We start from the raw sequence: 27,509 nt of genomic DNA, 5'->3' as shown, positions 1-27,509 counted from the left end.
CAAAAAATACATCTTTTTTACATATTGTGGAATTTTCTGGATAAAACCTTCTTTGTATATTACAGGGAACAATGTCGGTGATCTGAATATGAAATGTTTGTTAAAAATGTTAATTCCTAACAGACTAGGCAGTGATAATAATGATATAATGATGATAATTAAAATAGAAGACTGACATCTGCATCTATCGTTCGACATGGCGCTAAAGGTATAAAGGAGATTAAGTTTTAAAGGATAAATAAAGAAGACAGAGGAGTCAGATTTCACAGGAGGGTTGGTTTAATCAGTTTAATCATAATACAGTCTGCAGCTAAAGGAGGATGAGGACGGGGTGGGAGGAAGAAGACAGGAAGATAAATGTGTCTGGACCTATAGAGAGATAAGAACAAAATGAAGGATGATGGCAGATTTTTAGAAGAAGCTTTCAGGCTTGTCAGATTTTGCATTAAAAACGGTGAAATAATGTTCTTTAATAATGTATGAGAACATGTAGCGCACAGTAATATATGCGTGCAGAGATACATTCAGATTAAAAACTTCAAAAATGTTCTAAGAGAGAAATGAGGTGAAAAACTAAAATGTGTCTCTACCTACTCAATGTCACACCGAGTTATGATCAGGAGGAACAGTTGCAATGAATGATGACAGCGGAATACATTTTACAGTATTTATACAAGAACACACCTGCGTTTTCAGCCCAAAATCACAACTGAGAACAGAATCCCAGTCCTCCTTATCGGACTGAATAAATTCCCATTGTTTAAATGAAACTTGGACACCGGAGGAAGAAAAATCCTCTTCACAGGCAGGAGGCAATTAATCACAAATTGAAGAGAGAATACGAAACTGACTGCTAAACAGCGGTGAGCCGCATTTCTTCCCCAGCCGATAAGAGGAAATCTGCTGCTGATCCGAGGGGTGCAATTACTGATTAGCTCAGGAGATTTCTGGGAAAAGATTAACCCTAAAAAAACACGTGTATCCTGTACACTGCAGTATTTTACAAACCATGAAGCAAGAAGAAAGGTAAGGAATCACTAAATTTATTTTGAAGGAGGCCTGATTCGATTGCAGTCCATCTACATGTTGTCCAGTGAAAACCACACATGTAAACCTCATGGTGTGCCTAGAGGAAAAGTCAGAGGACCATAAAAGTAATTCAGATTCATCCTCCTGGAACCATGAATGGTTGTACCAAATTTTGTTCCAATACATTCAGTAGATGTTGAAATATTTGACTGGAAAGATTTGTAGGAAAAGTCTTCATCCTCTAGCCAATATGGATGCCTGTACAGAATTTAGGACCTGAATCAGAATCAGCTTTACTGGCCAAGTCTGTTAAAACACACAACCCTGATTCCAAAAAAGTTGGGGTGTTTATCCCATGTCTGTTGTTTAAAGACTAATTATATTGTCTGTGTACTGTTTTCAACTTACTGACTACAGGTAAAACATGTCCACCTGTTGGTTTCACGAATGGCAATATCAGAAATCACCAAAGTTAGTGGGTTTCATGCTCTAATAGTTGAGATGGTCCAGTCTGGACCAAAGTAGGGGACACATGGACCGACCCACCAGCAAACAGACATTGCTGTTTTTTAAAGCCGGTCATTAACACTGCTTAAATCAACAACAACAAGATCAAGAGTTCCATCAAGAGTGAAATCTGCTTCATGTAAAATTTTGAAACTGCGGTAAAAAACACTGAATCAAATCCACAGTTATTTTTACACTTCTTCGAAAAACCTGCCATTTTAAACTTAAGAGGTGTAAACTGTTGAACTGCCTACAGCAGCAGTTTAATACTTTCTTGCTTAGTCAGCCTTGTGGAATGACAGCACGCTGTGAGCCTGGCTGAGCACAACGAGGAAAGAGTAGAAGGAAAATCTCCCGCGCATACTTATTTTTTAACGATCCATTTGTCAGAGAAGCTCCAAACAACCATTGATTATAGTTTTGAAGTGAGCGGGCTCTGGGCTTTCTGCCATTAGATAAGTATATGTTTTAATCATGACTCTAAAGTGAGCGGAGATTAAAGTTCTCATTTTTTTCTTTTAATCCTGAGGCTGTTTGTAAGGCCAAGAAATCAATCTGACTTAAAATCTAAGTGATAGCAGTGAGGCTTTAAAGCGAAGCAGGGTGGTGGAGGAGGTCTGCACTCCCTGGGCCTTTTAGTTACTCTGATTGCAGTAATTATCCTGCATGAACAAGTGTATTTTTAATGAATTAGGGAAATGTACTCCCTCGAGAGCATCTCTTCAAATTAATAATTGCCTAATTTTGCCAGTTTTAAGAAAGAGAACACCCCTATAAACATCTATCTTCTACATTCTACACTTCTATGGGTATTTTTTTCTTATCTTTCCTCCACCAAACTTACAAGTAACTTTGCATGCTTATGATGTTGCAGTTCTTGCTATAAAAGAAACGTAAATGCAGTGTTTTTGTTGTATTACATCCTTAGACTGTCTTCCCACCTGGGAGATGAGGTGGGGCACACACTGCAGAGTAGACTGCATAAATAGTGGCGATAAAGCCGGATCAAACAAATAGGAATGGGAACTGTTGAAAGAAAAAGTTGATCTATTATTCCATTTGGTGGGTGCTTTTATCTGCTGAAGCTTGCAGGGGCCACGAGTGCACATTATTTATAGTGTGTGGGCTTCCCCTGTAAAAATGGGAGCTGTAACGGCGGCTCCATTACTGCCATGCTCCAACCATTGATCAAAAACACAGTAAAAGTCTTTGTAAAAGGACAGGAATAGTAATAACCTGCGTGATGGGGCTGTGAAGTTTACGTGCTTTATAAAATTTTCTGTAAATGGCTCTCTGTTTCTGGTGGGAGATAGTGGTGGAAATGAAAGACCAGGCAGGTTTAGAGCCTAATGGAAAACAACAGCATCAGATCTGACAATGGTGTCGATCCCTCCTCATGGAGGGTCAGAGGGCAACGGGACCAGCAGCCACTAATGGGGCTTTTCCATTGGCACGCCCACCACGCTGCGCTGATGTGCATTCCCATTTCCACATAGCAAGTTGCGCTACACCCGGCCCAAGATGGACGGTCTCCAGACTCAACATACCCAAGCGTTTCAGTATGTTGCGACTTTAAATGTGTTTAGGTCGTAGTTTCCATTTCTCTCTCATCACAGCGACGTGCATCTGCACTGGTTAGGTTTAGGCACAAAAGCCACCTGCTTAGGATGACCGCTCTGGTTGTCGTGATCAAGGATGGAGACGGTCTGACTTCCTGTGGAAAAATCACCACAAACACAGCTGCGATTGACCGCGGGTGTCATTAAAAATGTCCAGTGTTAGAACCTTGTTGGTTGTAATGACGTTACCACCATCCACTCCTCAACCTCCTGATGTGGAATGTGGCTAATAATCATATAACGTGAACGGGATGTGCCTGATTTGGTACAAATGTTGACCTTGGATGTATCTGTAGTTTGCAAAAAAACATTTTATCCTGGGCGACTCGGCTTTTAGCTGTTTCGGGACAAAAGTTAGCGCTGCTGGCAACATTCCCTGATAGTACTGCTTCATAATAAAAGCTGTTAAATAAGTACATAACAAAATGAAACGTGTTTATATCGAGGAGTGAAAGACTATTTACATCCACGCTCATGATCACAACTCAAGACAGGTGCGTCATTAGTTTAAGACCTTCAGTGATTGGCCCTGCTGTAGTGGGCTGATGTGCCGAGCCAATCTGAGGTAGCACCATAAGGTCACTGTGGATGTTCCTCTGCGAACCCGTCTTCACACGGAGAAAACCGCTCCCTCTCCGTCTCTTCCCCTCTGTTTTTCAGACAGTGCTGACATTTCTCACAGCGCAGACAGTTTGATTTATTATCGAGAATTTCATTTTATTCAGCTCGGAGACAGGCCGACAGCTCGGCTGTTCACTGATATACGGCGCAACATTAAGACCTCAAAGACTGCAGCTTCTAAACAGCTCCATATGGACACGTGTCAACATATACGTGAAGGTTAGTGTGTCTTCATGCCATCGTACAACATAGAATAGTAAAAAAAAATGCCACATTCAATTGAAGTTTAGCTTCAAATCCACACTCTGCTGTCCACTGCATTCCTGCTAGTCATGAAGCGAGACAACGAAAGAGCTTTGACATTTTCTGCCTCTCCAAAGTTCATTTCATAACTTTTCTGGCTCCAGTCTCTCAAACGGACATCCCGTTTAAAAATTAATAACACGATATAAAGGAAGTATACATGTCATTGATGAACGTGGAGATCAGTTGGAGAGAAGGGATTTCTGGCCAACTTATTTGAATACATATGATGAGAAAGTGTCTGAAGAAGTGAGAACTCCAGCAGGACTTCATTTATCTTGAGACCATCATTAAGCACTTTATAAGGACCATCTACATGTCATATGGAGGTTGGGCGCTCAGGTTGAGCTGAAGATTTACCTCCAACAATCCTGCCTTATGTCTCTCAGGACACCAGGTTGTCTACTATGATGGACATTGAACTTTTTCAGACAATAACAAATGTGCAAGACAGCAGGCGGGGAGTGCAATGGTAGTTTTACGCTCAGTCATGGCAACCCACAACAATTAGGGGAACACAAAGAAAGGCTCGGACACTCAACAGATTACTGAACAAAAGCCTTGACTTAAATGCAAACTAAATCAATGAGGGGACGAGGTGAAGGCGGAGGGAGGCGGAGAAACACAGGAGAGGGTAATGATTGGAAAAACACCAGGGAAAAGGTGCTGATAGGCTGGAATGACGCTGAAGAGGGAAGAGCTAACGAAGGAGATACAGGGCAAGTGTGGAGGGAAGATCAGGCTGGTGAGGAGCACAAGAACTAGAATAAAAGCAATCAGAAGGTGAGAGAAAATGATAGAAATGGAAGAAATCGAGGGAGGCCGCATGAGGTCGATATATACAACTGTCAGACAAACCATTTCACCTTCACGTACGTTATTCACCGGGGTAACTTTTGGAAGACTGTGTCACAGAATATGACACATGTTGAATGATCTTGATAAAAAACGTGACAGCACTGAAGCAATCGATGTTTAGTCTTCACTGTTGCTTCGTTACGTGATCAGGATCCACTGCAGCACGCACATTTTACATTTAATCATCTTCCACTTGTTAAATATTCATTTCAATACTGCATTTCCATGGATGCACACACCTGCACACACTCCCCGTGAGCATTATCTCCACACGAAATAGAATAATTCAACACTTGATCCGATTCTTTGGATGTTGTCTCTTCTCATAAATGGCTCTTGATGTATGTTGATGTGCGCACACTTCTCAGTATTTTGATAAAAGGGCATTAAATTCCTCCGCTCTCATCTCTCAGAGGAGTCGATGTCTGGAGGAAATCTCAGAGACGGGAGTTATTGCTGCTCCATTAAAGCTCCTCTGCAAGCGATGGACGCCGCATGCAGAAAGGTCAAGCCGCCATCACGAGATAGCTGTTAGCGGCAATCACTCAATGGCTATCTCACATTCTGAAATGTCAGTGGATGACTTTTACTTCCCGCTGTTTCTCCATAAACCGGTTGTTGTCGTACTTTTTAAAACCGTGCAATGAAATACTATCCGTAATTTGCCCGGATTAACCTTCATTAATATAATGTTAAATGTCAAAAAAAGTTCAAAATCATCATGTGTGGAGAAGCAAAGTGTACTAAGTGAAATAATTGTTTAACTTATACTTCCCATAACATCAGAGAATCGAGTGGCTCTCACCACGTTCTCCAGTGGATTTATCTTTTATTTCATATATATAAATTTGATCAAGTTGTAATTTTTCTCCAAATCCTTCTACAACACATTGTACTGCGGTGAAGTTCGATATCTCCAGTTGCATCTTTTGCAGCCAATAAATATAATAATAATGAAGGATTGGATTTATATGGCGCTTTTCTAGACACTCAAAGCGCCTCACAGGGTTCCAGGTTCCATTCATTCACACTTTCGGTTCCATTCCATTTTCTTCCGCTGTTCCATGGTGGTTGCGGGGGTTACTGGGGCCAATTCCAGTTGGCTCTATGGGCGAAGGCACACACACAGTCGTACTGGTGGTGGTAAACTACAATAGTAGCCACAGCTGCCCTGGGGCAGACTGACGGATGCGTGGCTGCCATTCAGCGCCTACGGCCCCTCCAACCACCACCTCAAACATACAGCAGTCATACACATTCAAACGAGGCAAGGTGGGTGAAGTGTCTTGCCCAAGGACACAACGACCAAGGCGCAGGATCGAAACTGCCGTCCCTCCGAACATAGGCCGACCCACTCTACCACCTGAGCCACGGTTGGAAGCACATGCAGAAAAAACAAGGACATCATACCTTGAAGTCCACATACATGACGCAATAAAGACAAACTACTAACTGAATTTCGGCACTAGACGTACCTCGTGCATTGTAGATATTTTCCCAAGACTCTTCTGTTGAAACTACTGACCAGCTGCTCATACATCCACCATGACTCGACTTCATTCAAAGACATCGACGCATCCTCAAGGTTTGATCGTACCAGCAGGTGCATACACTCATGGAACTGGAGTTACATCCAGTAACGACTGATTTCAGTTCAAGAAAAGATCACGGTTTGATTCAAATAAGGATGTTTGTTACAAAGGAACCTGTCTTTTCACCTCCCTTTCTTTCGTTCTTTCTTCCTTTCTTTCTTTCTCTTATGTAACCATGAATCTGTGTCTCGTCCCACGTTCTATTTCACACTTGATGATTCTCCTCCTCTCTACCTTCGTGCTTCTCATTTATCACTTCTTTCCCCTCCATTGCGTTTTGCCTACCCCCTTATTTTTTTATTTTCCTCCCGCTTGCATCATCTGTATTTATCCCACTCTCTTTCCGCTCTCCTCATCTATTTCCCTCCAATTGCTCGACTTTGCCTCTCTTTCCTCACCTCTGGAAATGCCTTCGTTTTTACTCACGTTCTCTCCCGGTCACTCCTCCTCTTTATGATTTTCTCTTTCTTCCATTACCATTATCCTCCTCGGAAAATGATTTTCTGCAACCGGCCTGTCTGGACTTTTTATGTCTTGTTTTCGTCTCTCTCTCGGTGCTAATCTCCTTTCTGCCCTTTCCCTCTTTCTTTTTCAATCAGACCAAAAACAGCACTCTCCTCTCTTATGTCTATCCATCCTTTCACCTTGCCTCCCTTTCTCATTTTCTCCGCCATCATTTCCTCCTTTTCATTCCTCTCCTTTCCCCCCTTATACCTTCCATTTTCTGCGAGGACAAAGGCTGTGGTCTTGCAGTGATTGGATCCTGCTGCCCTCCCACCTGAACACATGAAAGCTTGTTACCTCAGTCAAACAGCGGCCTCAGTCGCTGCTGAGTCCCAATATCCCCACGCCACTTTTGATATTTTACCGGCAGGACGCTTCAGGGATTAAACACCTGAGTTCTCCAGCAGTAAACAGACTTTGTGTACGAGAAAAGATGAAGAAAATAACGATATGATCTCACTGCTAAACAGCTTAAGTGATTTTCCATCAGCATCAGCATGTTGCTGATATCTTTAATTAAATGGGCTCCTGATAAAGCGATTATAGAATACAATTTTCCGTTGCATTGCTTTGGTGGCGATAACACGGATCAATCTTTAAAGCACAGGGCAGCTTTGAAGCATTTGAATCCTCGACTGAAGAAAAAAACAAACTGGAGGTAAATGCAGAAATTCATCTGCAGCCGCATCGAATCGGACGAAACTATCTTGAATCTCATCCATGCGCTCACATCGGTGCAATGAAACGATTGGCTGATACGTTCCCCCGCTTTGGCCGTGAGAAAGCAGATGATCTGCGGGATATTTGTTATGCTTGAAATGCTTCATGAATCCTGAAGGAGACGTGCATGAGCCGGAGCAGAGGTGTGGGATCTGGGGCTGGGCGATTAATTGAATTTCAATTTTGATTTCGATTTTGGCTTCCCCCGATCATGAAAACAAGATAATCGTTACAAAACCATCATTCTGCCGCACACCGTGTCCATCTCCACCTGTGCACTCCGCTCCGCCCGAAGATTTTTGCTCTCAGCCACGCCGGTGCATATTGGCCAGTGCGGGTTTGGAAAAAACGTGTAGAAGAAGACGGTAGAAGATGGCAGAATGCAGCCTCAGGTCGGGAAGAAAGGTAAAGCGAATTCTGCGGTGTGGAAACACTTCGGTGTCGAGGAGTCTGACTCGGAACAAACGAAGATATTGTGCAAAATATGTCACGCGACCGTGTCTGCGCCTCAAGGGAACACGACCAATTAATTTAACCATTTAAAGTCCACACACAGAGTAATACATGACCATGATAAAAAAAATAAAAAAAATGAAAAGCTCCTCGACTCCTGCTACCGCCACGCAGTCCTCAATTAAGGACACACTATGTGTTACCATCACGTCACCATATCAGCAGAATTGCGCTGCCGGCCCTTTATGACGAATGTCGCAGAAAAGTTGCAAGAGAAGTGTCAACAGCATTATAGTGTTTATTTTTTATTTGTAGATATTATTTAATTCATTTTATTGATATTTTTTTTGGCGGGGGGGGCGGCTGTAGCTCAGTGGGTAGAGCTGGTGGACCAGTGATCGGAAGGTCGCTGGTTCGAATCCCCGGCTCCCCTGGGCGGGACTGAGCTACATGCCGAAGTATCCTTGAGCAAGATACTGAACCCCAGAATTGCTCCTGATGTGCAGTTGGCACCCTGTGGGGCAGCCACTGCCATCAGTAAGGGTCCTGCAATGAGCTGGCGACTCATTCAGGGTGTTCCCTGGCCTTCGCCCACGAGTAGAACTGGATTTGGCCCCAGTAAGCCCCGCAACCCCCCAGGGGGATAAAAAGCGGCAATGTCACGGAAAAGCGGAAAAGAAAATGAATGAATGATATATTTTTCTCTTATTTATTTGCATTTTTTTTGTTTTTTTCAGGTCAAACTTATCGTGTTAGAAGAAATACCAAAGTTCAATAAGTGCTTGTTCTCAAATCAACGAATAATTGTCTTTAGTAATCGTGATTACAATATGAATCAAAATAAACGTGATTATGATTTTTCCTGGTGGGATCACTGCTGAGTACAACCACCGTCGGCTACTCCACCATCAAACTGCATTTTGTGCAGCACATTCTGGGTTATGGGACTGTAGCTCTTCTCTCAAACAGGTTTTTAAACTGTCTGCTCTCCGTCTCTCTCGTATAATTTTCTCCTCTTATCTCTGCCTTATTTCCTGAGAGAGAGAAGGGGCATATTATAGTGTCATGTCTTGGTTTATAGCTGAAGTTGTTCTTCAGGCGAAGTTAAAGTTTTCTGTGATAAAAGGAAAGACATTAACAGGAACTAGAGAGAGACTTTTTTTTTTTTCATTCATGGACGTTAGACTTGTCCACAGTAACCTTGAAGCCGGTTGTTGTTGTACGTGAACTTACTAACATATAAAGCGTGTCTTTGAAGCTTCTGGCTGCGTTAGCTTCTTTAGCTCCCGGCTGATAAATGGCTCTGACAGTAGCTGAGCTCGGCTTATACGTGAGCCGCGTTCGTCCTTGTTTACCTGCTCTAGCATGAAAAACCTCGCAGCCCTCGATGGATCTTTACAGGCAGCGTCCTGCACAGTGGTCCGACTCGGAGATCATCAGTAAAACCACGTCTTTACAGTCAGCCAGAGGTTTCACAGAGGCACATTTAACGCTTTTTCATGCAGCCTGTGCATAAATCTGTATTAACTGATTTTCTAGACGACAGATTGAGATTGGGGTTGGAAGTTCCTGATCGCTCTGGCATTGACAATCAGTGACAAATCGACACTTGACGGTTCAAAACAGATCCCAGACAACGAGACGCCAACAAGAGCACATTTCAAAATAAAAGCTGATGTGATGTAATCTGGCCTTTTCCGCGCGTCGAGGGTCGCGATCGTTTTGTGCAGGTCACGACGTCGTGATGATTTCATCCTTTGAGGTTGATGCCTGTGTCTCTTGTGGGTTCAGGAATGTGTTTGTGCCTTCAGGCTGTTTTTCTACTAATTGAGGGTAAACATCCTGCAAAGTCCTGAAAATAAAAGTCCTGATCGGTAGCCACAGTTCATCCGTCTTGGTGTTCACCCTCCGGTCACAGAGCTCGCGCTGGGAGCTGTTTGGCTTCGGAGGGTTCAAAAGGGTGAAAGTCACCAGCTCTGGGTTTATATAACCTGGTCTGCCTTTTCTGTGTGTGTATTCTGAGTTACCTTGCGTGCATGTGTGTGTGTGTGTGTGTGTGTGTGTGTGTGTGTGTGTCTGTCCTCAGGCGATACAGCTCTTGTCATAAAAGTTTTATCTGGTCGTGTCAGAGAGGTGAGAGGGCACGAAACTCCAGGACACACACACACACGCACACACACAAATACACAGAGTTAAATGTATTTCTCAGTATAAACGGCTCCTTTGTTTCCTCCATCTTTAGTGAAGATGCTCATACGATCTCGTCAATCTGCCTCTATTTCATCCAGTCATTACTACACCGTCTCTCATGCCGCACAGGCCGGCATCGGGTCTTAAATTTGACACAGCAGCGCAAAACATGAACCACTGAATTCAACTTCAAATCTGAAAGGAGGCTGTGACTGCAGTGAATTCTCTCCTGCACAGACGGTCAGAGATATAACCGACCTGCCTGACGCGTGCAGAGGTGTGCAGTTTATTAGTGTCATTTTGCACGTGATTAAACTGATGGGAACGCAGCGGGAGGCCGGTCGTAATTGCACCGGTGTGGCACATGTCCAATCAGATGCTTCGGCTTCATCAACATATGTGTTCTGCTGCCTTCAGACGGCTGCAGAGATTTAACGAGGTCGAAGGAGAGGCTCAGACGATGCCAGTGGAAACACTAAACGACGTACATCGTCGTCTTCCGCGACTTTATCGGCCTTGCGTGGTCGCTCGGCATGAACTCAAATCAACACGGGCTATTTATTCACGTAATAGGGAAAAAGAAATTCACATTTGTTTCCACAATGTACCCAAGATGAAATACAGAAACACTAAATTCCAAACAAGTATCTGACCCAGGAGGCACTGCAATAAAAACAGCAGCGGCAGACCTGATATAAAGTCACAATATTGCCTCCACAGAATGATAATATTGTGCTGGGGAGAGTAAAAATAGGAGTTAAATATAGAAACGGGAGTGATTTATCACGTAGCATGGGTGAGAGTACTGTACGTGCTCTTATGAGACAATCCAAGCGAACACTGGAAAAGACTGACCTTGGATTTTTTTTTCTAGATAAACATCTTCAGCTGCCCTGAGAGTCCAGCAGCGGACGTCGTCGGCGCTGATGATGATGTCGTGTGAGTGTGTATAAATCATAACGACGACTACAAATACAAGCGCACTTTCTCAGCGTGATCTTTGTCTGATTAAATCTGAATGTAAAGTGCCAACGCTCACGTCTCATTAAGCCGAAGTAATAACGCGCGACACATAACCTCATTATATTGGACGTATAGCTTAAAATAACCAGCACCATCACAGACGACCAAGAGCATTAATTATGCATTGTTACTGTAATAGCGTTGTATTAGCATAATCTATTTGTGTTTGTAATCACTGCTTCATTAAAGTATACGTGCTGCAGCTTTCGACGGTGCGAGAATAACAGCAAAGTCTGTAACACGAGGGGATCAACTCTGACACGTCATCTCCAATAACGTCATTCCACTTTATCATCGAAAGAGCAAAATTTCATCCTAATCCCGACTTTGCATGAATAAATACGAGTTGTTTGCACGACCGAGCTGTGATCCTCCTCCATCACCCTGCGTCTTTCTTTGTTTATTCCCTCTGCTCATTTCCTCTCGTCCAATAACTCCTGGCCCGGTCTCGTTCCAGCCGCCGACACTCGTCGTCCAGTCAACCACCACCTTCGTTTTGTGCATTTGTAATACGGACGTTTTGCTCCGAATCCAACCAGAAGCATTGATTCATCGGACGGCAGGATAAAATGTTGGTTCTGTGAAACGACATACGTGTCATTCCATGTTCACGTTACATGCACATTAGTTTACTTCCATGTGCGGAGGAGGAGAGGATGGTGGTGGAGTTACTGAGGAGACCTGGGGACAATTTCCACCTTGGTGTCTTTGATTGTTCACTTATAACATAAATAATTTAAAGTTTCAATAGAAAGTTTTGCAGAAATGTACGTTGCCATTGTATATTCTGCCAATTGGGTTTCGATTTGTTAAACTCTACTACACCTCACTGTAGGAAGTATTTATCTATTTATCTAGTTTTTCTATTAATTTTTTTGCTTTCTTTGACTTTTCATCCATTTCTTCCTTTGATATCAAGCTTCACAGTGTGTGATCCTTGTCTCTAATTACTCAATTTCCAGCCTGTAAGACTGATGCTCCTATTTTGAATCCCAGTGAATCATACATCCAAGATAGACTTCAGTCGCAAGGATATTAATGTGCTGGTCAAACATTAATGTGACTGTTTGATATGTTTTCTGCTCTGCTACCTCTTTGGTTAAGGTTTTCCTGGGTTCAGGGTCAAAGACTGCAGCAGAAGCTGACTATCAGCAGGAGAAAACAACGCATGCTTCACACGTCTACGAGTGCAGAGCAAATACCAACATCACACTACTTCTTACAAAAAGCAGTGACAGTCGAGGGCTTCAAAAAGCTCCGGTTGTTATAAAGAAACATCCGATGTGTGTCGGAGCAGAAGCAAGTCTCTGTAACAAGCCTGAAAACTGAAACCCTGACGGACTCGCGGCCAGAAAACACAACTCGACACATTTGCTGCGAGTCCTTTAGATGGATTAGTCAGCGCTCCTATCGGTGACAGCAGGGTGGCTGCTGATTATAGCCTCCCTTCCTGCCACTGTGCCCTTGGGCAAGGCTTTTGACCCCAATTACTGAGAGCGGCGCGCCGTGACTTTCCCTGCAGCTGTCGGGTTATGAAGCCACTCCGTCCTCCTCTCAGTTTGTTTAGAGGAGATGAGAGAACGAGAGGAGCAGAAGTGGAGTGCAGTAAAACCTTTATGATCCCTGAACGTCGATATGCTGCACGTAAAAAAACACACAGACGATAAACAACCAGCGGCCAACGAATCGTGTATAGATATTAAAGTATTATACAGGAGTGAAACATGAATGGAGAGAAAAAGATAAGAGAGAGGTCAAAGACTAGAGAAAAAAACAGAATGTGAGAATATTAGATTGGAACTGACACAAGTGAGATGACAAATAAATGGACAATGAAAGTAAGAGGACGACAATCAGAGGAGAACGAATGAGTTGAGAAATTAAGGAATGAGAAGAAAATGAGATACAGAGGATGATACAGAGGAGGACAACTGGCAGTGAGAAGGAAATCGAGGTGTAAATGAGATTAAATGACAATTAAATGAAGGAATTGTGAATGAACAGAGTGTCACGAAAATGGGAATGAAACGGACAATGAATGAGAATGTGAATAACTGAAAAGGGGAGGATCAGAGTGAGACACGGATGGAGACGAAAATGAGAATTAAATGAAGAAATAAAGGGGATGAGAACGAAATCAGCAGAAAACTAACGCGGTTAGAATGACGAGGTTGCGGTGAAATGAGAAAAATGAAACGGGCGAGGTTACTATAGGGCGGAAAGTAACAGGAGGGGTGAAAAATGAGAGATGAAGCAGAAATAGGAGGAGATGGAGGGTGAAAGAAACACGGAAGAAGACAGAAAGCCAGAGAACAGCGAGTTCATGCAACAGGAGATAAATAGAGCGCAGAGAGGAGTCTGGCTGCAGACGGAGCTCGGCTGCAGAGTGGACTAATAAAAATAATTAGAGGATTAGGCCGTAGCTACAGGCTGAGACTGGATCGATACCGAACCACCAGACCTCCCATTCCCCTGCTCGCTCCCACCCATCACTCCGTTTTAACTGCAGAGCGGTGTGCTGCTGTACGTGTGGGCGTTTCACTCAGCGATCTTCTCTCTGTTTAGCATCAACATCAATATGAAAAAGCATAATAGTTGTTTTCCCTCTTTTCTGCCCCACTGGCTCCTCTTCCAGATCTTTAGTGCTGACTTATTTATGTGCAGTAATTCACCCTAACGAGGTTACAAATTGTCGACAGAAACACGGCAACAAATAAGGATTTGGGGGGGGAAAATGATGGATTTTAAGAGGTCACTGACAGATCTGGGAGCAGCAGAACGAGCTGCCAGAGGTTCTCCGGGCTCGATCGGAGCTTAGAGAGGGGAAAAAAATCAATTCACAGGCAGGCGAGACCCTGACCATGCAAAACTTTTAAAAAAAAAAACCTGTAGCAGAATCAATTCTGAAATTGACAGGCGGCGAGCGCAGGGCAGAAAGGATTGGAATAACAAGATGTCCTCTCCTGGAGCGTGTTGGCAGCCGCGTCCTGCACCAGCCGCAGGGCGAAGGCATGTAGCTGCCAGGGTGAGGCGGGAAACGAGGCGCATAATCAAGCCTGAGTGAAATAAAAAGCACAGATGACCTTCTCCAGGTGTGTGCATTATTGAGCAGCGATGAATTAGGAATCAAATGATAGATGTGAGCTCCTCCAACTTCAGGTTTTAGAGATGCAGCTCCTTCAAAATGTTCTTCATCTTTTATATTCAACTGTTTTTCTTTAGGGTTTCATCGAACCCTTGGCCAAGAAACAGGAAATCAGAGACCGCTGTTGCCGTCTCCACCACAACATCCTGGATCTCCGAAGTACAGGACTACAGCGCGAAGAGACAGGACTACATAAAGGTTTTATTTTTTGTGCAGCATGAAGGAATTTACAAACCTTCATTTCATTGTTTTATAATGACAGATGGATCACTTTGAAGATTGGGGGGCCAAAGATAGGACCCTGACGACAAAATGTAGTGTTCATAACGGATGGAGACGACACTGTGGTCCAGTCGGTTTAGAGTGTTTGAGTGTTGCATCAACATTTGTCTCGGTAACAGATGGAAACAGCAGGCCAGGTTGTGTTCCTGTTGAAGCAGCATCACCGATGATGACGCAGCGGAGGGCCGGCAGACACTTTCAATCCTCTCTTCCTTGTCTTCTTCCTCTGCAGACGTCTGAATCCACATCACATGATGTGATCACATGACCTTTTCCTTCATCCTTTTGCCTGTCGTGAACTTGTTAACCACACTTGTTCTGCTAGTTTCACAATGAGTACATTAGCTTCGTGGGGGCGGAATAATGTCAAATGAAATCACGCATGTTTGATATATTCAGAGTGAAAGTAAAATGTCACAGTCAGCAGGTTTTATTTCTGCTTATTAAAAAAAAATCCCCCTCTCTCTATGAATCTAAAGAATCTGTTTACGAGCGCTCAGAATTGTGAATGTGAATCTGTGGTGAGAGATGACGAGAGCATTCAGGGGAGCGGCGAGCGTGGCTGCAGGCTGACAGACGACCTGATGTCACCCAGCACGCCAGCTGGCACACCTGGAGAGGTTCAGGTGAACTGACTCATAGCAGCTTAACGCAGGTCTGCACACAGGGGAGAGAGCAGCGGAGGGCAGAGCTGCATCTGAGGACACAGACACTGTTTCCAACTTCACTGATGTTTGACCGTCTGTAGATTTTGTCTGATATTCAGACTGAAAGGCCGTTTTTTTAATTCTTCGTTATTCAGTCTGGAATGACATATTTGTTAACTTCATCTACTCTGGTCTGAAGTTCTCATTAATAAGAAACATTACGCAAAATCATTTTGCATACATTTCCTTACTTTAAGAATATTTGCAAAGCTGATTTTTGAGGGCACATCAACTGTTGATAAGTGGAAACACTTGTAAGATACAGATTAGCAAAGATGTGTTTTGCATCACTTGCGTGCAAACGTGCATGTAAGTGACACGTTCACCCAGCAGTGGTCGGTCGGCCAGAGAGAGAAGGTGGTTCACATGCAACATAAAAGTGAGATTAAACAGTCAACGTCACTTTTAGCGGTCTTGGCTGAACAGACCAAGAAAAGACCAGTAACAGTGGATGATGAAACTTTAAAAAGGTGCAAATCCACAGAAAAAGAAAGAAATTCAACGTTCAGAAGAAGGCAAGCGGTCTAAAACACTGCAGACTGAAAGCTTTACTCACTCTGATAAACTCAAAACCTCACAGACCAACATGTTTTAATCCTTCATCATTAGAGTTAATTAAAAACGTTCTACAGCAGATCAATTATAATATGAATGTGACATTTAAAGCTGATTCCTGTCGGCACATATGACCCTGACAAATCATTCTTATTATTAGTAAAACTAATAATTTACTTTTCTGATAGTTTTCTTGTTTGACTGTGAAACGCAAAGATCAAAGTGGGTTGAAAAGATAAAAGAGATAAAAAGATATTTTTTTCCTCCTTAATCTTTGTTTGATGTTTGTGTTTGTATATAACATAAAATATATATTTCTCAAAACTTTAAAATCAACCGAATTTTAAAACTGAGTTGATTAAAACTCTCTGTTCTTGTGATCTTGCTCTGTAGTGATGAAAATCACCATCTTTGGGGGAAAAATAACAATTTTGTTTTCATATAAGATGATTACATTACGACTGCTTATATCAGCAATATAAATTACAACAATAAACTTTTCCTCTCCTTTCTCGCTTTAGCTGAACGTGTCATAAACAGTAGAGTCACTCTGGCATGACCTAAATGTGTAAGCTAGCTAAACAGTCCGTGTGTTAGCGCTGCGGTGGTCAGGATTGTTTCTTTGCTCTAAAACAATAAAGTCCAGAATTGTGTTTTATGAGGCAGAAATCTCAGCAGCTGCTTCAGGAATGTCGAGCCACCAGTGTTAACGATCGACCCTGTTTATGGACTGATGACATATTTTGGTGATTTTCTGCTTTGGGTTTGTATAAACTTCACGTACTGCCTCTTGAAGGTTATTGTGCACTTGTTACCGTAAAAACTGGGCAGGATTCTCTGACACTTTTTGCCTTTTTAGGAGTAGAGCTGCCATCTGTGAGCTCTAAACTCCAACAGCAAGTTTGTCATGATATCCGATGGCTGCCAGCACGATCGTATCACCGACAGCTCATCATCATCTCACACAGCCCTATAAGGCAAATGCACTGCTTTGAGGCCAAATACAAATCTTAGCACATGTAGAGTATAATCTTTTTTTTCACTGCATGAGTTTCCATTAATATTAAACTATAAATATACATGTGTTTGAAGAGGAAGAAGAAGAAGAGGAAGGACCCAGCTGGATCCACTCGGCAGAAACTGATAAGCAGCTATAAGAAGAGAAATGAAACAAGTCTATTTCATACTGGGAGTAAAGCTGCTGTCATTCATCAGGTGTTATCAGAGATCAGAGAGAGAGAGAGAGCCTGTGATGAAGAGTCGAAGCAGTTCAAAGATATATTTTGCCTTTTTTTCATATTTACTCATATTCTCTCAATAAGAGTCATGGCTGTTTGTCATTGAGACCATTAATATCTGGTGTGATGGCGCATAAATAGCATGCTACTCTTAAGGACGTTTCCTTTGTCCATGTCTACACATTTAAAACTTTACGTGTTTCATTCCATGCCATCCACATTTTATGAGTTATAGACATGCAGGAAAGGATGAAGTCAGGGGACCTTTATCGTCGTAGTTGACATATAAACCATGTGAAATGATAGTTTGGATAGATTTAGGTACCAACCCTAACCTCCTTGGTTAGGGTTAGGAAAAGAACATGGTTAGGCACGAGTAAAGCTGCTGTTCCTGGGCTGTGTGAACATTTTTAACTAAACATTATGATGATCATTATGATGATGCTATTAGAAGTTTGTCTAAAATCATATTGTAATCATATTAATTCTTTGTTTAGGGCATACTAGTTGAACAAAGTTTCTCGATGTGATTCTGAAATATCGGATTTATGGGAATGGGGTGCCATGACGTAACAATGACCTTGACCCTTGGCTACCAAAATCGACAAGGTTCATCCTGGAGACGAGGCGACCAGTTGTACCAAATCTGAAGAAATTCCCACAAGGCACTCTTGAGATATGGACCCTTTTCACAGCAGACATTTTGACTTGTCAAAGCAAGACAAACACAGCTGTGACCAACGATGGCACCGTTCTGTTAAGTGTCCCTGTATCCATGCCAGTAACAAGCAAGCACGCACAGTACCAGAGCTCTGGACCTAGCTCACCTAAATGGAATGCAGCCATCATTAATGTTATAAATTCCAACCTGTGCTTTTCCTGCTTTGACAAGTCAATACGTCTGCCGTAAAAATGGCCTACTGTGTTTACAAGAATTAGACGGATGGTCAACCTGAAAACATAATACCTCCGCCCCGCCACAGAAGTGGTTAAACCTTCATGAGCGGCTGACTGACATCTCATTAAAGGAAAAAGGGTTAAGCTGTGGATCCTGAAGCCAGACTACACTTAATTATCCAACTCCAGGTGATGCTCTATTTAATATGGACTTGAAATGACGCGTTATTCCTGTAGTACGGTCGGATCTTGCTGCCAGCTGAGCAGAAGCAGCAACGGCAAAGTATATAAAGTTGTCAGGCATAGAAAGTTATAGCCTTGTCGTGAAGGTTTGATTGTAAGGTGGCAGGGGGGTGAAAAGGCTGATTTTTATTATTCAGTCACATAAAACCAACTCAAAGTTTGGACTGAAAAAGTACAGGTGGGCGTTTAGACCGGAGCAGTAAAATTACAACTGTGTCGTCTTTGGGAGTTATTAATAAACTTATCACACACTTCCTTCTGCTCACAAGAGGCGGAGACAAAGACATGCATTATTCAAACTTATAAAGCTGGAGGGCAGTGAAAGCAACATAATTAAAGTGTAGGATAATTAAAAACTAATAGAATGGTATAACTAGTTATTTGTCAGTTTAATACTAGATCCCATGCTCTCATAGATAGAATGGGAACATTGCATGAAGTAGTGTTTCCGAAAGCTGCATCTGAAGTCTGATATATCATTGATCAATAAATGTGCTGCAACTGAAGATCATTTTAATAACTAATCTGCCAAATATTTTCACTACTTATTAGTGGATCATTTAGTCGAAACTGTCAAAAATGTCAGAAAAAAATTACATCTTCAGATTTCATCTTTTGTCCAACTGATCGTCCAAAACTCAAACACGAAAATCAGCAATTGTTATATTTCAGGAGCTGATTAATCTTCTTTTGATTGACAAATCAATTAATCGACTAATCGTAAAGCCCCAGTGACAGGAATCAATTTGAGGACCAGAACCACGGGCTATTATGTCTCGTCTCGGATTCCTGGATCCTGCAGCTGAGCTCAAAGTGAAAGAAATTGAAACTTTCATGGTCACATCAGTGAGGGAGAGTCTGCTGAGAAAATTACCCAGCTCATGTATAATACTGGGAAAAAGCAATGAATAGAAATGGTGGGATTGCTGCTCACGGCTGGTTTGGGGAAGTGGATTGGTTTGAGTTTGGAAGCACCTGATGGAAAAATGTGACCGCTTTTCTTGGCGGCAGAAGTGCGTCGCAGTAACTGTAGCTGTGCATCATTAATGATCGACACCAGTAAGATGAGATTGTGTTCGGTGAGTCTGACGTGTGCACAGAAATGTTTATTTCTTTGTTCCTTATTTTTCCTGCTTGTTTAATGGATTACAGTTCTGCTTTATTTGTATTTCCTTCGAAACTGAGTAATTAGCTGTCTGCTGATTGAATCCAGCGTCATTGGATTCAGTTGTATTCTCCTCATTAATCTCAGTCGTGTATATTTATACAATGTAAATTATGTTGTTTTTCTAGTAGTTTCTTTTAAAAACATTCCGCCATCTGAGCTGCCATTATTCAGTAAGACTACACGGACTTTGTTGCGTTGACTCTTGAATAGAACCTCCCTCATCAAGCTGTTAATGATTTCAAACATGACGCGCGCTGTTATCTCTTTGGTCGATCAACACAACCTCTGTTAACTGGTTCACATTAAACCAGAAGAGATCAAGAGCTGGAATTGTTTCTATTTTGGGAGGTATAAATGTGCACCTGCTGTGTGAGAGTTCATCCGGCATCATACGGAGTCTGACTGGCAATAGAAATAAAGAGAGAAAGGTGTATCGAACAACAACATGCACAGAGCCTATTAGTCTGATGCTGTGCAATAAAAGCAATAAAAACTGGGACAACTTTTGTAAATAGGTTAATTCACGTCACACCTCCGTCAGCACTCTCTTCAAACACAGTTTGAATCTATTTCTTCTCCCACAGACAGTGAAATATTCCTGTAAAGACTCGGTTGCTGTTCAACATGTTCTACACTTCCAACTCCTCGACTTTGGCAGCTCGGTCAGCAGCCTCAAGCTTCAAACTGTGGCACGTTACCTACCACCGAATCAGATTTGATGTGAAGGCCTCCGCTGTCAAATCAAACACGACGCTTCGGAGTGGCAGTCGACCCGTCCTACAATCTTGAATCAATTTTCTTCCAAAATTGGGACCCTTAAAGTTGTCAAATGGTTGCAGATTGAATAGGTTTGATTTGAACTTTCTTGCTCTCTATACTTCTGCACTAGACCACCGAGCAGGCTGCTGAATTTCACGTATTCGAATAAAAAATTCATAAAATCACAGCCACAAGTAAAATGCATGTTACGGTACAGTACGTATGCTGTAAGGTTCTTTGTGCGTGTATGTGTGAACATTTACTCACTGTTATGTTCCTGTTCCTCCTCTACGTTCCCCAGGACCATGGCCGGGACGCCAAAGGCTGAAGCCAACACCCACACACAGATATTCACCACCTGAGGACAAGATCGCATGAAGGTGAATCACTTGTAAAGATGGACTGGTTACACAATAAGAAGCATAATTTCCTTCATGTCCATGGATCTGCAACCAAGGGTTTGTATTGGTGCAGTGAGTTGACTTGGTCCACATTCTTCTTGTAGACTCGAGGCCAATCCATCTACTCAACGCCAGTCAAACAACAATGGCAGCACCCATTAGGAATCGCTGTACACATGCCGCGTTTGTCATCACCTTTAGCGTCATGCAAATTCTGACCTCAAACTTTGTTTGGAACGCAGCATACAGTTTGGAGGTGCTAGGCTAATGTGGTTTAGAGCTTCTAGCTTCAAGCACAGATGAAACACACCGGGCCAACCGTTGGCCGTCTGAAGCGTTTGGAAAGACTCGGACGAGCTCAGGAACAAATCTGTTTGGTGTGTTCAGCTGCGTTGGAAGCGTCTGCTCCGATTCAACTTGCAAAATCTAAGAACGTTGGGCATTGGATTCTCCGATTGGTTGTATGCTAGCTGTATGACCATTCTGATTGGGGGTGTGCTAGCGATTCAGCACAGTGTGTGTGGGAGGGGCGCAATACTATGTATGCCACTAAACTCTACGGTGTGTGCTTTGTTTTTCTGTTCTGTTCCGTCATTTCCTGTTTTCATCTTTTGGATTACTGGCGTAAGACTAGTGCCACCCGATGTTAAGGAGGCTTATTGCATCTTGCACAAGCGCAGAATGTACACGCTGCTGTGGAGTTGGAAGCCATCGAAGCGGTACATTCAATGCAACTTTTCTGCCAAACGGGTCAGACGAGAGGCAACGGAGTGGTTGGATAAAGGTGGTTGGCTGTTGGTTTGAGTCTGGGCGGTGTGTGGTGGACTTTAGAGGTCTGGTCCTCCTCCACACCGGCAGATTTATTTAAATTTTTTCCAGTCATGAGTCCCTTCTCACTCGGCTACAAGTGAAAATCACTGGGGATTATTTAGTTACTCACCAAGAAACTTCACAGACCTTGATGAGTTCCCCTTTGAAGTAAGATTCCTTCATATTTTTACAGAACAGCAATCTGATCGGATCACTGTGATGGAGGGACTGGGCAGAGAAACTGTCAGAACCATTCAAATCAGCTGCTGGGTTTCAGCGTTTCATCAGCACCTTAAAAGGTGTTTTCTTAAGATGCCACCACAGCACAAAAGGTTGACATGTCAAAGTCTGGTCAAGATATCGCTCGAATAGCTTTGCTTTCACATACCATCATAATCAGAGGTGTCGACACTAAGCAGCCTACAGAACATAGGCCCGATGCACGTCCCCACATCAGCCTTTGTATGTTTACATCGCTGCTGGAATATGACAGTGCAGGTGTCATCTTATTTTCATGCTTAATGCTTCCCAGCTTGTCGGCAGCCACATTTCATGACCTGACAACGCCTGAAGTGAGCTGAAGAGATTGTTGACGTCTTATCTGATGCCAGCGGTCACTTCAGGGAGAATAAAGGAGGTGTGAAGGGTTTTGAAAAGGTGCATATCTCACTTTGAAATGAAAGTTTCCTCTTTTTTTTTTTACCTTGGCTTTGTGAGGAGTCCTCATGTCCAGCGCTTTGACAGGGTGGCAGACGGCCACGTACCTGTCCATACTCATCACTGTCAGGGTGAAGGTGCTGGTGAACATGTTGTAGTAGTCGATAGACACCACTGCCTTGCACAGAGCGTTCCCAAATGGCCAGAAGCCGAGAAACACGTCTGTGCCCTGAGAAACATCCAGAAATCAGAGAATGAACATGGAAACACAGCCGGGGGCAGAACAGAGAACTCCATCTCCTCTGAAATATGACTTTGGACAGTTAGTTATTCAATGAGGTGGAAACAAATCAGGGCAGCGAAGCATGAAACCATAACACCTGACAACCAGCCAGTGACTGATGAAAGTCCTTATAACATCCAGATGCTAGCAGAGATCGCTTGAACCACCACAGTCTTTCAGGGGACTTTATTAAACGTTCAAAGCACTAGATGAAGACGCATGTGAATTAAAAACAGAGGTAAAAATGTGTGTGAAATGAAAAATGGAGTGGGGAGAATTTAAAGCGTAGACCAGACGTGAGGTGGTGGCATGTTTCATCAGTTTCCTTGCTTTACGTTCGCCGTTGATCTTTGATAAAACAAAAATGCCTTTTCTTATTTAAGGAAAGTGACCTTCAGCCGGCTTTCCATCCATGGTGAGGCTACACTTATCCTATCATTTTAAAAAGGGGTAAACTAGAAAGCCTTGCAAAATAAATAATGTGCCTGAAAACCATAAAGGTGAGACTGTTTTCCAACTTTCCAACCATCAACAACAAAACCTGTTTCTCAAACCAAGTCAGGCAGCAACAGCGACCTGCTACAGATAGTCGGATTATGATATTCAGCCTTTCAATTAATTCTTAATTAATGGTATGTCTAGTTCCGGAAACGTTTGTAATCTGTTGCACATGGGTAGGTGGTTGGAAACTTCATACCTGGAAAGGTAAAGTAGCCAGGAACAAGGAGTCAGCCAGAGCCAGGTTAAAGATGTAGATGTTAGTGGCCGTTTTCATCTTGGTGTATCTGAAGAGAGTCGAAAACACAGGAAATGCAGAGAGTTCAATATCTGAGACGGGCAGCTCATTTTATTGTCGGTCACACACATTTTAAACACCTTAAAATCAGCAAACAAACATCTGCCGGGTCTGCAGCCTGTTCAGGGTTTAATCCAGTCTGCAGAACCAGCAGAGACACGCTGTGTGGCTGCAGGTGCATCACGGTTACCAAAACTGAATAAAACCTCCACAGGGAAACTTTCAACAAAGGGGATTGTGTGAACATTAAGAAAACTTCGAATACTAAACTGTGAATAACCAAAAAGATTAAAAGATGTGTGTGCTCGGTTGGATAAGCCGCCTCCTCCTCTGCCGGAGCTTTGTTGCTGATGTCTTGCTCTGTCTTTTCCCCTGAGGCGAGGTGGACTCGCTCTGAGCAGCGGTCTGTGGCGGCCCTGCGGTTTCTGCAGCTTCTTCGTTTGGTATTCCTGTTCCTGTGGTTTTGTTCCCATCAGATTTAGTCTCAGTCATCTCTGGATAAACTGGAGAGCGTATTGACTTTTCTGATCGTTTGTTGTCTGGTTTGCCTCGAGGGTTCTGCCTATTTACTTTTATTTCATCTTTCGGCTGCCTCTTTTTTCTTTATGTTGTTGACTCTTCATCCTTTGATTTCTTTTTGACATGTGAAGAGTTCATTTGCAGGAACAGATAAACATTATTCTTAAGAGGTCGAAACCGAGGTCAGTTTGATTGATGTTCATTTGAGTGCACAGTTGGAAAAAAAGTGATTTATGATGAGAGTTTAAAACAGACGGACCTCTTTGTGAACAGAAGACGGTTTGAGGTAGAAACGGTGAAATACGAGGACTCAATGAAAATCCACAGCCGATGTTGCGGGACTCTTTTAAACAATGTTAAAAGTCATGAATTAGTGACTAATAGGCGTGTAAAGATTCACCGATACTAATCAGTGACCGTTTTTAAAGTTAAAGATGCGACTAGACCCCTGCATTGATTTAAATTTACCATTAACCGGTCAATGGCCCGATTTTACGTTACGTACCGGTTGACTGAAGCTTTGCTGCTAATTCTGCGGAGCGTCTCTCTCAACTCTCATAAAAAGTTAAAGGTCAACGCGAGATTCTCGCGAGAGAAACGTTAGCGTATCCGAGGGAAAAACCACAACAATAACTCCAACAGTGTTTACAATGCACCAGCTAATCTGAAATCTAAAGTTTGGAAGAGATTTGGATTTTATAAGAAGGAGGGACATTTGGACAGAAGTCTGGCTACATGTAATGTCTGTAGAACAGCTATTAAGTGCAGCGGTAGCACGACAAATGTGAAAACTCACCTGGTGAGACGGCATGGAGAAAACTACGCGATGCTAACGTTAGTAACGTTACAGCTAGCACAAGCAAGAACACGCACGACAACGACATGGATATTAAAGCCTTTTTCAAGCCACAACTCGGCGAGGTCCAAGGTAATCACGGCATCTATAGCCCGTTTTATTTTGAAGGACTTACGACCTTACAGTGTGGCTGAGAGTGATGGCTTTAGAGACATGGTAAGCAATGCAACTTTTATAGAATCGCTTATCTTAATTTATAATGGAAAATGAATGTGTACATTAAACAAATGTTAAGAACTGTATCAGACTGCATCGTATCGTATCGAATCGCACCGAATCGTTGACTAATGTATGAACGTGTGTCGGGTGTGTCCATTATGCAACTGCACATCTTCTGACTGGAAAGCACTCTGAGGTCTTCTCTGCTTCAGCTGCCCTGGATAAAACTTTACAAAAAAATACGCATTGCAGTCGGATATTTCCGCTTCCCCCCTCTCCTCCCCCCTTCATTCAGTTTGGCCTCGGGCTCTTTGGCACTCTCCCTTTTTTTTTTTTCCTCAACACATCCTCTTCTTTCTTTCCTCCTTCCTTTCTCTGACTCTTTTTTCTCTTCTCATGTCCTCTTTTTTCTACAGTTTGAGATGACGCTCATCGTACTCAACATCTCTCTCTCTCTCTCTCTTTCTCTTTCTAAGGCCTATCACTCATCTATTCCCTTGCATCTCAACATCTGTGTCTTTCAGTCTTTTATCCTTTCATCCTCCTCATTACCTTCCTCCGACTTTTTTTTTTTGTTTAGTTCTTTGTATCTTTCCTCCTCTTCACTTTGTTATCTGTCTCCGTGCCCTCAGCTCTTTCTGACTTTATTTCCATCCCTCTGCATTGCATCTGCAGGTCTCAGGAAGCCGAATTGAAGATGTTCTCAATACTTTTATAACATTTTTCGTGCCTAAATTTTAATTTTAAGACTTGACAGCTGCAAAATGAACACAAGAAATGAAACGTTCTGAAAGGAGCGGCAAAGAAGAGGAAGAAGAGTTGCTGAAGGACGTCGTGTTCGACTGTCAAACCAAATAATGCTTTTCATAATAATCCAGATAAATCTAAATCTTTATTTGTGAGCAGACAATCATTCTGTTTTGCAGTTAAAGTTTGTGGACTTTCACTCTGAAAATCAAGCTGTATAGAGAAGGGCCTTTACTATGTAGATTATTATTATTTTTTTTTTTTATGATTTTGTCACCTCGAAAGAGTTTTGTTCTTTTCGTTGCCCATGCAGAGAAGTGTCCCTGATAGTGCATTAGCGGAACCAAAGCAAAGACGCTTCACAACAGTCAGTGTTTTAAGTGTTGGAGTGTGTGAATGCACCGCGGCGCTTTTAAGAGTGTTGACCTGAAACACGAGGGGTAGATAATCGTAGAATGTCTTATCTTTATCTGGATACAGTTATTGCAGGGACAACACTGTGAGAGACAGATGATAAAATACAACAAATAAAAACACAAAGTGTCCTGAATTCAGCTAAAAGTTCATCTGAGGTTGCAGCAGGCAGAGTTAGCCAAATCAAGTCGCTAAGTCAGACTGCTACATCCTGGTAGCAGCGTGCAGGCTGGTGTTTTGTTGTTGCGATAAAGTCATTTGTAGTATCTTACTTATGTACTTACTTTTTTTCTTACCAAAAATAAATCTGGAAGTTACCAGCTCAAATCAGCAAACAAAAGTGAACGTGTAGGAGCTCCAGCGAGAAACAAAGAAAACAAATGTCTTGCAAATGCTACTGAAGAGTGAGAACCAGAACCAGCATCTAAAATGACCAAAACAACATGTGTAGGTAGGTTAACATGCTGTTGTATATGCTAATTTGGTTTGGTGCACAACAGAATGTGTGTATGTTGGATCTTTTGCAGGACAGCTCGGGTAGTTTAGCTTAAAGTCTGCAGCTCTGTTGTAGCGGGCTGCTATCTGACAGCTAGCTGTCATTGCGGTCGGGGGTTAATTTGGGCCAAGACAGTCCAGCAGCTCAGGAAAGACACTGAACAAGATGTCGTCCCTCTTTGATTATGCACTGAAATTAAACAGTGAATCTTGGAAGGCTATCCTCCACAAGTGTTGGAGTGTGTTTGTAAGAACATGCTGATAATCTGTTTTGTGTTCTGGTGTCCCCTGCAGTCAGGAAGTTTGACACACTCCCACATAAACGCAGGGATCCTCATTGTACATCCAGATGCACCTGGAAAATTATGGAATCTCTGAAATCTCCATCCTTTTATACAGCAAAGCACCTGCGTGCCAACAGGGACTTCATGGTGCTTCCAAGTGCATAACTCAGAAATCTAGTGGAAGTATTTTTGTGCGTTTTCCCTTCTTGGAGCGAAGCCTAATCTGTCGCACTTCCACTGCCGTATGTTGGAGGATTAGGTGCCGATGAGCCCGCCACACATTTCAATTTAACCCCTGATTCCAACCATCTGCCTACAATACTGGTTTGCACAAATGTTTCATCAGAACCAACTGTAACCGTTCAAAAGCTGAGATAGACGGCACCGTCCTCCCTTTGGGTTTCTGAGAACACATGGCGTTTCATTTGGAGAGCAGATGCTGTAGCATAAAAAAGAAAAAACATGCATCTTAATTTCAATTGGCCTCATTAATCTAAGATGAACTTTGTGAGACACTTTCTGTCCACGCGGACGTGAAGTGATCCCCTCAGTAGAAATGCATCATGAAAGCTACAGTCCTCGTTCTGTGCAGGAGGAGTGATGACAGTCTTCATTTGTCTTTCAGCGTACATATGTTGTTTGACTAGAACTGTATAATGGAAGAATAAGTTCAGA

At 42.7% G+C, this 27,509-nt stretch overlaps 1 protein-coding gene across 1 annotated transcript in view; it reads right to left on the bottom strand.

The window, feature by feature from the left end:
- oprl1 (opiate receptor-like 1) overlaps positions 1-27,509 on the bottom strand; it is an 89,736-nt gene that overhangs the window by 6,494 nt on the left and 55,733 nt on the right. The window contains exons 3-5 of the mRNA XM_030423495.1: positions 23,262-23,349; positions 22,328-22,510; positions 20,681-20,771 (exon numbers count right to left, since the gene is read on the bottom strand). Coding sequence (XP_030279355.1) covers positions 20,681-20,771; positions 22,328-22,510; positions 23,262-23,349 — 362 coding nt within the window. The remainder of the gene's footprint in view (positions 1-20,680; positions 20,772-22,327; positions 22,511-23,261; positions 23,350-27,509) is intronic.

The sequence above is a fragment of the Sparus aurata genome, chromosome 7, assembly GCF_900880675.1.
Source record: "Sparus aurata chromosome 7, fSpaAur1.1, whole genome shotgun sequence".
Lineage (NCBI taxonomy): Eukaryota > Metazoa > Chordata > Actinopteri > Spariformes > Sparidae > Sparus > Sparus aurata.
Note: the sequence above shows the minus strand (reverse complement) of the source record. Positions and strands in the feature narration are given on the sequence as shown.